Below are 12,631 nucleotides of genomic sequence, written 5' to 3'. Positions count from 1 at the left end.
TTCCTCGATCTCATTAGACTCTGTGTTGAATCTAACTCTTTCTCTTTCAACGGTAAATATTACACTCAAACTTTCGGTGTCGCTATGGGTTCCCCTCTCTCTCCTGTTCTTGCTAATTTCTACATGGAATACTTCGAAACTGTTCTTCTTCCTTCTATTGATACTCGTCCCTCTCTCTGGCTTCGATATGTTGATGACATTCTTGCTTTATGGCCTCATGACCTTAATCTTTTCCAGCCTTTCCTCGCCTCTCTTAACAATCTGGCTCCTTCTATCCATTTCAAAGTTGAGTGGGAATCTAATTCCCTCCTTCCTTTTCTTGATGTTCATGTTCACAGCTCTGTGTCTGGGTTCTCTTTCTCTGTCTACCGTAAACCCATGCATAGTGGCATGTACATTCACTTCTTTTCCTACCATCCTCCTTCTGTTAAGAAAAGTGTCCTCGTCTCTCTCTTCCTCCGCGCTCTACGCATCAGCGACCCTCAGTTTCTTGATTCTGAAATTGCCTTTATCTACAAATCATTCTCTCGCCTTGGTTATCCTTTGCATTTCATCAACTGTGCCCACTCTCAAGCTAAACGAAATTTCTTTCATCCTAAACCTGCTTCCAACACTAGTAGCACTGTACTATGCCTTCCCTTCATATCTGAACTCAAAACTTTTACCAATACCTTTCGTCCTCTTGACATTAAACTCGCCTTTCGACAAACTAACACACTTCGTAGCAATCTAGTTCACACTGCTCCTCCTGCTTCTAATGCTGCTGGTGTCTACTCTATTTCCTGTTCGTCTTGTCCTCTCCAATACTTTGGCGAAACTGGCCGTACACTGAATGACAGACTTAAAGAACACAAGAGAAGTGTTAAGTCTGCAGACACTAACAATGCTCTCTTCTGCCATGTGAGGGATTCTAATCATCCCATTGATTGGTCTTCCTCCAAAATAATCTTTCCTGCCTCTACTCTACACAGACGCCGTCTTGTAGAATCGGCTCTTATAAACAATGTACCCAACATGAACTTGAGTCCGGGCTTTGTTGCTGTGGACTCTTCCCTTTCATGTATACTACACCCTGGCATGTATACTACACCCTAGCATGTATACTACACCCTGGGATGTATACTACACACTGGGATGTATACTACACCCAGGCATGTATGCTACACCCTGGCATGTATACTACACCCGGGCATGAATACTACACCCTGGCATGTATTCTACACCCTGACGTGTATACTATAACCTGGTATGTATACTACACCCTGGCATTTATACTACACCCTGGCATGTATACTACACCCAGGCATGTATACTACACTCTGGCATGTATACTACACCCTGACATGCATATTACACCCTGGCATGTATACTACACCCTAGCATGTATACTACACCCTGGGATGTATACTACACCCGGGCATGTATACTACACCCTGGCATATATACTACACCCTGGCATGTATACTACACCCGGGAATGTATACTACACCCTGGGATGTATACTAAACCCTGGCACGTATACTACACCAGGGAATGTATACTACACCCTGGGATGTATTCTACACTTTGGGATGTATACTAAACCCGGGAATGTATACTACACCCTAGGATGTATACTACACCCTGGGATGTATACTACACCCGGGAATGTATACTACACCCTGGCATGTATACTACACCCGGGAATGTATACTACACCCTGGGATGTATTCTACACTTTGGGATGTATACTAAACCCGGGAATATATACTACACCCTAGGATGTATACTACACCTTGGAATGTATACTACACCCGGGAATGTATACTACACCCTGGGATGTATACTACACCCAGGACATGTATACTACACCCTGGCATGTATACTACACCCGGGCATGTATACTACACCTTGACATGTATACTACAACCTGACATGTATACTACACCCTGGTATGTATACTACACCCTGGCATGTATTCTACACCTGGGCATGTATACTAAACCCCTGGCATATTTACTATACCCTGGCATGTATAGTAAACCCATGCATGTATACTATACCCTGGCATGTATAGTACACCCATGCATGTATACTACACCCTGGCATGTATAATACACCCTAGCATTTATACTTCACCCTGGCATGTATACTACACCCTGGCATGTATACTACACTCTGGCATGTATACTACACCCTGGCATGTATACTACACCCTGGCATGTATACTACACCCTGGTATGTATACTACACCCTGGCATGTATAATACACCCTATCATGTATACTACACCCTGGCATGTATACTACACCCTGGCATGTATACTACACCCTGGCATGTATACTACACCCTGGCATGTATACTACACCCTGGTATGTATACTACACCCTGGCATGTATAATACACCCTAGCATGTATACTTCACCCTGGCATGTATACTACACCCTGGCATGTATACTACACTCTGGCATGTATACTACACCCTGGCATGTATACTACACCCTGGTATGTATACTACACCCTGGCATGTATACTACACCCTGGTATGTATACTACACCCTGGCATGTATACTACACCCTGGCATGTATAATACACCCTGGCATGTATACTTCACCCTGGCATGTATACTACACCCTGGTATGTGTACTACACCGTGGCATGTATACTACACCGTGGCATGTATACTACACCCTGGCAAGTATAGTACACCCTGGTATCTGTACTACACCCTGGCATGTATACTACACCCTGGTATGTGTACTACACCCTGGCATGTATGCTACACCCTGGTATGTACACTAGACCCGGCATGTATACAACACCCTGGCATGTATACAACACCCTGGCATGTATACAACACCCTGGCATGTATACTACACCCTAACCAGTGAGGCTGGCAGTGGGTGTACATGAGGGTGACCGCCGGCTGCCTGGTCTGAGCTGGGCGGCTGGTTTATACTCAATAATGTATTCACCCTCGAGGTCACGCGCCTGCCACCACTGCCACCACTACTGCCACCACCACCACTGTTGCCACCACCACTGCTGCCACCACCACTGCTACCACCACCACTGCTGCCACCACCACCAATGTTGCCACCACCACAGCTGCCACCACCACTGCCACCACCACCACTGTTGCCACCACCACTGCTGCCACCACCACTGTTGCCACCACCACTGCTGCCACCACCACCACTGCTGCCACCACCACTGCTGCCACCACCACTGTTGCCACCACCACTGCTGCCACCACCACCACTGCTGCCACCACCACTGCTGCCACCACCACCACTGCTGCCACCACCACTGCTGCCACCACCACTGTTGCCATCACCACTGCAACCACCACTACTGCCACCACCACCACTGTTGCCACCACCACTGCCACCACCACCACTGCTGCCACCACCACTGCCATCACCACTGCCACTACCACCACTGCTGCCACCACCACTGCCACCACCACTGCCACCACCACTGCTGCCACCACCACTGCTGCCATCATTGACAACACCAGAACCACTGCCACCACATGGCACCACCACCACTGCTGCCACCACAACCACTGTCATCACCACCACTGCCACCACCACCACCACTGCCACGACTACTGCCACCACCACCACTGCTGCCACCACCACCACTGCTGCCACCACAACCACTGTCATCACCACCACTGCCACCACCACCACCACTGCCACGACTACTGCCACCACCACCACTGCTGCCACCACCACCTCTGCTGTAATCACCACTGCTGCCACCACTGCCACCACCACCAACACTGCCACCACCACCACTGCCACCACCACCACAGCCACCACCACTGCCACCACCACTACCACCACCACTTCTACCACCACCACTGCCATCACCACTGCCACCACCACCACTGCCACCAACACTGCCACCACCACCACTGCCACAACTGCCATCACCACCACTGCGACCACCATCACTGCCACCACTGTCACCACCACCATTGCCACCACTGCCACCTCCACCACTGCCACCACCACCAGTGCCACCACTGCCACCTCCACCACTGCCACCACCTCCACTGCCACCACTGCCACCACCACCACTGCCACCACCACCACTGCCACCACTGCCACCACCATCACTGCCACCACTGCCACTGCCACTACCATCACTGCCACCACTGCCACCACCACCACTGCCACCACCACCCTTGCCACCACTGCCACCACCACCACTGCCACCACCACCACTGTCACCACCACCACTGCCACCACCACTGTCACCACCACCACTGCCACAACAACCACTGCCACCACCATCACTGCCACCACCACCACTGCCACCACTGCCACCACCACTGCCACCACCACCACTGCCACCACCACCACTGCCACCACCACCACTGTCACCACCACCACTGCCACCACCACTGTCACCACCACCACTGCCACAACAACCACTGCCACCACCATCACTGCCACCACCACCACTGCCACCACTGCCACCACCACTGCCACCACCACCACTGCCACCACCACCACTGTCACCAACACCACTGCCACCACCATCACTGCCACCACCACCACTGCCACCACTGCCACCACCATTACTGCCACTACCACCACTGCCACCACCATCACTGCCACTACCACCACTGTCACCACCACCACTGCCACCACCACCACTGTCACCAACACCACTGCCATCACCATCACTGCCACCACCACCACTGCCACCACTGCCACCACCATCACTGCCACTACCACCACTGTCACCACCAAAACTGCCACCACCACCACCACTGCCACCACCACTGCCACCACCACCACCACTGCCACCACCACTGCCACCACCACTGCCACCACTACCACTGCCACCATCACTGTTACAACCAATACTGCCACCACCACCACCACTGCCACCACCGCCACCATTGCCACCACCACCACCACTGCCACCACCACCACTGCCACCACCACCGCTGCCACCACAACTGCCACCACTATTGCTACCACCACCATTGCCACCACCACTGTCACCACCACTGCCACCACCACCATTGCCACCATCACTGTCACCACCACCACTGCCACCACCACCACTGCCACCACCACCGCTGCCACCACCACCGCTGCCACCACCACCACTGCCACCACCACCACTGCCACCACCACCACTGTCACCACCACCACCACTGTCACCACCACTGTCACCACCACCACTGCCACCACCACCACTGCCACCACCACCGCTGCCACCACCACCGCTGCCACCACCACTGCCACCACCACTACTGTCACCACCACCACTGCCACCACCACCGCTGCCACCACCACTGTCACCACCACCACTGTCACCACCACTGTCACCACCACCACTGCCACCACCACCGCTGCCACCACCACTGTCACCACCACCACTGCCACCACCACCACAGCCACCACCACCACTGTCACCACCACTGTCACCACCACCACTGCCACCACCACCACTGCCACCACCACCGCTGCCACCACCACCACAGCCACCACCACAACTGCCACCACCACTGCCATCACCACCACTGCCTCCACCACTGCCACCACAACTGCCACCACCACTGTCACCACCACCACTGCCACCACCACCACTGCCACCACCACCACTGTCACCACCACTGTCACCACCACCACTGCCACCACCACAACTGCCACCACCACTGCCACCACCACCACTGCCTCCACCACTGCCACCACAACTGCCACCACCACCACTGCCACCACCACGACTGCCTCTACCATCCACTTCAACCCTCCACCTCAACCCTCCACCACAACCCTCCACCTCAACCCTCCACCTCAACCCTCCACTTCAATCCTCCACCTCAACCCTCCACCTCAACCCTCCACTTCAATCCTCCACCTCAACCCTCCACCTCAACCCTCCACCTCAACCCTCCACCTCAACCATCCACCTCAATCCTCCACCTCAACCCTCCACCTCAACCATCCACCTCAACCCTCCACCTCAACCATCCACCTCAACCCTCCACCTCAACCCTCCACCTCAACCATCCACCTCAAGCCTCCACCTCAACCATCCACCTCAACCCTCCACCTCAACCATCCACCTCAACCATCCACCTCAACCATCCACCTCAACCCTCCACCTCAACCCTCCACCTCAACCCTCCACCTCAACCATCCACCTCAACCATCCACCTCAACCCTCCACCTCAACCCTCCACCTCAACCCTCCACCTCAACCCTCCACCTCAACCATCCACCTCAACCCTCCACCTCAACCATCCACCTCAACCCTCCACCTCAACCATCCACCTCAACCCTCCACCTCAACCCTCCACCTCAACCCTCCACCTCAACCCTCCACCTCAACCATCCACCTCAACCCTCCACCTCAACCATCCACCTCAACCCTCCACCTCAACCATCCACCTCAACCCTCCACCTCAACCCTCCACCTCAACCCTCCACCTCAACCCTCCACCTCAACCCTCCACCTCAACCCTCCACCTCAACCATCCACCTCAACCATCCACCTCAACCCTCCACCTCAACCATCCACCTCAACCCTCCACCTCAACCATCCACCTCAACCCTCCACCTCAACCCTCCACCTCAACCCTCCACCTCAACCCTCCACCTCAACCCTCCACCTCAACCATCCACCTCAACCCTCCACCTCAACCATCCACCTCAACCCTCCACCTCAACCCTCCATCTCAACCCTCCACCTCAACCCTCCACCTCAACCATCCACCTCAACCCTCCACCTCAACCATCCACCTCAACCATCCACCTCAACCCTCCACCTCAACCCTCCACCTCAACCCTCCACCTCAACCCTCCACCTCAACCCTCCACCTCAACCCTCCACCTCAACCCTCCACCTCAACCCTCCACCTCAACCATCCACCTCAACCATCCACCTCAACCCTCCACCTCAACCATCCACCTCAACCCTCCACCTCAACCATCCACCTCAACCCTCCACCTCAACCATCCACCTTAACCATCCACCTCAACCATCCACCTCAACCATCCACCTCAACCATCCACCTCAACCATCCACCTCAACCATCCACCTCAACCATCCACCTCAACCCTCCACCTCAACCATCCACCTCAACCATCCACCTCAACCATCCACCTCAACCATCCACCTCAACCCTCCACCTCAACCATCCACCTCAACCATCCACCTCAACCCTCCACCTCAACCCTCCACCTCAACCCTCCACCTCAACCCTCCACCTCAACCCTCCACCTCAACCATCCACCTCAACCATCCACCTCAACCATCCACCTCAACCATCCACCTCAACCATCCACCTCAACCATCCACCTCAACCATCCACCTCAACCATCCACCTCAACCCTCCACCTCAACCATCCACCTCAACCATCCACCTCAACCATCCACCTCAACCATCCACCTCAACCCTCCACCTCAACCCTCCACCTCAACCCTCCACCTCAACCCTCCACCTCAACCATCCACCTCAACCATCCACCTCAACCATCCACCTCAACCATCCACCTCAACCATCCACCTCAACCATCCACCTCAACCATCCACCTCAACCATCCACCTCAACCCTCCACCTCAACCCTCCACCTCAACCCTCCACCTCAACCATCCACCTCAACCCTCCACCTCAACCATCCACCTCAACCATCCACCTCAACCATCCACCTCAACCATCCACCTCAACCCTCCACCTCTACCATCCACCTCAACCCTCCACCTTAACCATCCACCTCAACCATCCACCTCAACCATCCACCTCAACCATCCACCTCAACCATCCACCTCAACCATCCACCTCAACCATCCACCTCAACCCTCCACCTCTACCATCCACCATGTAAAAAATGTGAAGACGATGATTTATTTAAGTATAATTTTTATAAAGTCGTCGATGAGTAGTGTCTGTGGCGCAGTGGTAAGACACTCGTACGGTGCTTCGCGAGCGATTTGGCCTGGGTTCGTATCCTGGTCAGGGAGGATTGATTGGGCACCAATCCATAACTGTAGCCGCTGTTCACCCAGCAGTGAATGGGTACCTGGTTGTTAAACGGTTTGGCGGGTCGTATTCCAGGGAACATTATTATTAAGGACCTGCCTGGAACACTATACGTGCCGGTGGCTGTACAAGAATGTAACAACTCTTGTATATATAAAGGAAAAAACACTACAAAAAATGAATCCACAGATAATATAAACATAAATCACACTACCGTCATATGTCATTGCTATATATCAGGTGATATATATTTATATCCATTGATATATATAAAGGGGGGGTACCACCTCTGGTGCAATTATAGGGACCCACAGCCTCAGAGAAGTTAACACAGAGCATTCAGGGAAAAACTTGCCATTTAACTCTGAATACGTAAGAGTGTTCGCTTCTCCTACCACCCCCCTTTTTTATGGTGCACACTTTATTATGCAAGGTTATACAGTTACATATCTGATTTTATACAAAAAATTAACATTAAGAGGACACAAAAAAAAGTTCGCTTCCTAGAGGCTGTAGATTTCCTCGAACTCCTCCGACGCCGGGCAGGAACCGAGGATGCAGCGAGCATTCCCCCTCTGGATCGCGACACTGAGGCGCTGAAAGAGAAAACTTGCTGCTCTAGGGTCTCTTGTGGTGTCAATGAGCTTGGAACCAAGATCCTTGAGAAACCTTCTTGCACTCTCACCCCATGGGCCTAGGGTCTCAGACCCTATTGGAACGAAGTTGTACCGATGAACTAATTGCCTGTACTTGACTGACTTGTCTCTTTCTCTGCGTGTCGCCGCGGCTCCTGCTGTGCCAGCAGAGAGGGTGATGTATGTGGTTGCCAGGGTGGATACACAAGTATAGTCCCATGCCAACTGTCTGCCACCCTTCCACGGTCGCAGTGTGATTCCGTCTGGTCGGCCGGCAAAGCTAACAGAGTCACGGTTCAGTAGGTTGCGGGGCTCTCTCTCTGCTGGACACTGAGCAGAGGCAAGGCATTGCCTCTGATCATTGCATTGATCAAGGCATTGCCTCTTTCTCCATTGATATATATATATATATATATATATATATATATATATATATATATATATATATATATAGCAATGACCTTGCAGCTGGGTCATCACACTTGACCCACCACTGGCCAACCATTGACCCACTAACAGCCGCTGACCTCCTTGTAAACTCGTGGGAGCTTCTGGAGGCTCACATGTGTCTCGCGGCCTCCAAGGTCCCGACACAGAAACCTTTGCCTGTCTTTGATGCCGCGCGCCTCACCTCCTTCTCTTCTAGTATTGACATATTGGGTAATATTTACTGTTGCTTTTGGAATATCTGCGACACAGACTCTGTTGTGTCGCAGACTGTCCCTCCTGTTGACCGTGTAACAGGAGGGTCCGTGTAACAGGAGGGTCCGTGTAACAGGAGGGTCCGTGTAACAGGAGGGACCGTGTAACAGGAGGGTCCGTGTAACAGGAGGGTCCGTGTAACAGGAGGGTCCGTGTAACAGGAGGGTCCGTGTAACAGGAGGGACCGTGTAACAGGAGGGTCCGTGTAACAGGAGGGACCATGTAACAGGAGGGACCGTGTAACAGGAGGGTCCGTGTAACAGGAGGGTCCGTGTAACAGGAGGGTCCGTGTAACAGGAGGGTCCGTGTAACAGGAGGGTCCGTGTAACAGGAGGGACCGTGTAACAGGAGGGTCCGTGTAACAGGAGGGTCCGTGTAACAGGAGGGACCGTGTAACAGGAGGCACCGTGTAACAGGAGGGTCCGTGTAACAGGAGGGACCATGTAACAGGAGGGACCGTGTAACAGGAGGGTCCGTGTAACAGGAGGGTCCGTGTAACAGGAGGGTCCGTGTAACAGGAGGGTCCGTGTAACAGGAGGGTCCGTGTAACAGGAGGGACCGTGTAACAGGAGGGTCCGTGTAACAGGAGGGACCATGTAACAGGAGGGACCATGTAACGGGAGGGTCCGTGAAACAGGAGGGACCATGTAACGGGAGGGTCCGTGTAACAGGAGGGTCCGTGTAACAGGAGGGACCATGTAACAGGAGGGACCATGTAACAGGAGGGTCCGTGTAACAGGAGGGTCCGTGTAACAGGAGGGACCATATAACAGGAGGGACCATGTAACAGGAGGGTCCGTGTAACAGGAGGGTCCGTGTAACAGGAGGGACCATGTAACAGGAGGGTCCGTGTAACAGGAGGGACCATGTAACAGGAGGGACCGTGTAACAGGAGGGTCCGTGTAACAGGAGGGTCCGTGTAACAGGAGGGTCCGTGTAACAGGAGGGTCCGTGTAACAGGAGGGTCCGTGTAACAGGAGGGACCGTGTAACAGGAGGGTCCGTGTAACAGGAGGGTCCGTGTAACAGGAGGGACCGTGTAACAGGAGGCACCGTGTAACAGGAGGGTCCGTGTAACAGGAGGGACCGTGTAACAGGAGGGACCGTGTAACAGGAGGGTCCGTGTAACAGGAGGGTCCGTGTAACAGGAGGGTCCGTGTAACAGGAGGGTCCGTGTAACAGGAGGGTCCGTGTAACAGGAGGGACCGTGTAACAGGAGGGTCCGTGTAACAGGAGGGACCGTGTAACAGGAGGGACCATGTAACGGGAGGGTCCGTGAAACAGGAGGGACCATGTAACGGGAGGGTCCGTGTAACAGGAGGGTCCGTGTAACAGGAGGGACCATGTAACAGGAGGGACCATGTAACAGGAGGGTCCGTGTAACAGGAGGGTCCGTGTAACAGGAGGGACCGTGTAACAGGAGGGTCCGTGTAACAGGAGGGTCCGTGTAACAGGAGGGTCCGTGTAACAGGAGGGACCATGTAACAGGAGGGTCCGTGTAACAGGAGGGTCCGTGTAACAGGAGGGTCCGTGTAACAGGAGGGACCATGTAACAGGAGGGACCGTGTAACAGGAGGGTCCGTGTAACAGGAGGGACCGTGTAACAGGAGAGACCGTGAAACAGGAGGGTCCGTGTAACAGGAGGGACCGTGTAACAGGAGGGTCCGTGTAACTGGAGGGTCCGTGTAACAGGAGGGACCGTGTAACAGGAGGGACCGTGTAACAGGAGGGTCCGTGTAACAGGAGGGACCGTGTAACAGGAGGGACCGTGTAACAGGAGTGACCGTGTAACAGGAGGGTCCGTGTAACAGGAGGGACCGTGTAACAGGAGGGACCGTGTAACAGGAGGGACCGTGTAACAGGAGGGTCCGTGTAACAGGAGGGACCGTGTAACAGGAGGGTCCGTGTAACAGGAGAGTCCGTGTAACAGGAGGGACCGTGTAACAGGAGAGACCGTGAAACAGGAGGGTCCGTGTAACAGGAGGGACCGTGTAACAGGAGGGACCGTGTAACAGGAGGGTCCGTGTAACAGGAGGGACCGTGTAACAGGAGGGACCGTGTAACAGGAGGGTCCGTGTAACAGGAGGGTCCGTGTAACAGGAGGGACCGTGTAACAGGAGGGTCCGTGTAACAGGAGGGACCGTGTAACAGGAGGGACCGTGTAACAGGAGGGACCGTGTAACAGGAGGGTCCGTGTAACAGGAGGGTCCGTGTAACAGGAGGGACCGTGTAACAGGAGGGTCCGTGTAACAGGAGGGACCGTGTAACAGGAGGGACCGTGTAACAGGAGGGACCGTGTAACAGGAGGGTCCGTGTAACAGGAGGGTCCGTGTAACAGGAGGGTCCGTGTAACAGGAGGGACCGTGTAACAGGAGGGACCGTGTAACAGGAGGGACCGTGTAACAGGAGGGTCCGTGTAACAGGAGGGACCGTGTAACAGGAGGGACCGTGTAACAGGAGGGTCCGTGTAACAGGAGGGTCCGTGTAACAGGAGGGACCGTGTAACAGGAGGGTCCGTGTAACAGGAGGGACCGTGTAACAGGAGGTACCGTGTAACAGGAGGGACCGTGTAACAGGAGGGACCGTGTAACAGGAGGGTCCGTGTAACAGGAGGGTCCGTGTAACAGGAGGGTCCGTGTAACAGGAGGGTCCGTGTAACAGGAGGGACCGTGTAACAGGAGGGACCGTGTAACAGGAGGGACCGTGTAACAGGAGGGTCCGTGTAACAGGAGGGACCGTGTAACAGGAGGGACCGTGTAACAGGAGGGACCGTGTAACAGGAGGGTCCGTGTAACAGGAGGGACCGTGTAACAGGAGCGTCCGTGTAACAGGAGAGTCCGTGTAACAGGAGGGACCGTGTAACAGGAGAGACCGTGAAACAGGAGGGTCCGTGTAACAGGAGGGACCGTGTAACAGGAGGGACCGTGTAACAGGAGGGTCCGTGTAACAGGAGGGACCGTGTAACAGGAGGGACCGTGTAACAGGAGGGTCCGTGTAACAGGAGGGTCCGTGTAACAGGAGGGACCGTGTAACAGGAGGGTCCGTGTAACAGGAGGGACCGTGTAACAGGAGGGACCGTGTAACAGGAGGGACCGTGTAACAGGAGAGACCGTGTAACAGGAGGGTCCGTGTAACAGGAGGGACCGTGTAACAGGAGGGTCCGTGTAACAGGAGGGTCTGTGTAACAGGAGGGTCCGTGTAACAGGAGGGACCGTGTAACAGGAGGGACCGTGTAACAGGAGGGACCGTGTAACAGGAGGGTCCGTGTAACAGGAGGGACCGTGTAACAGGAGGGACCGTGTAAC

The 12,631-nt window shown here is 54.4% G+C and overlaps 1 protein-coding gene across 1 annotated transcript; it reads left to right on the top strand.

Moving 5' to 3' along the window:
- Positions 1 to 1,014: 1,014 nt before the first annotated feature.
- Positions 1,015 to 7,835, top strand: LOC138365345 (putative protein FAM47C). Its single transcript, XM_069325645.1, has 2 exons — positions 1,015 to 1,060; positions 6,028 to 7,835. Exons 1-2 carry the CDS (start codon positions 1,015 to 1,017, stop codon positions 7,833 to 7,835), a joined length of 1,854 nt encoding a protein of 617 aa, XP_069181746.1.
- The last annotated feature ends 4,796 nt before the right edge of the window (positions 7,836 to 12,631 follow it).

The sequence above is a fragment of the Procambarus clarkii genome, chromosome 16 (assembly GCF_040958095.1).
Source record: "Procambarus clarkii isolate CNS0578487 chromosome 16, FALCON_Pclarkii_2.0, whole genome shotgun sequence".
In the NCBI taxonomy this organism is placed as follows: Eukaryota; Metazoa; Arthropoda; class Malacostraca; order Decapoda; family Cambaridae; genus Procambarus; species Procambarus clarkii.
Note: the sequence above shows the minus strand (reverse complement) of the source record. Positions and strands in the feature narration are given on the sequence as shown.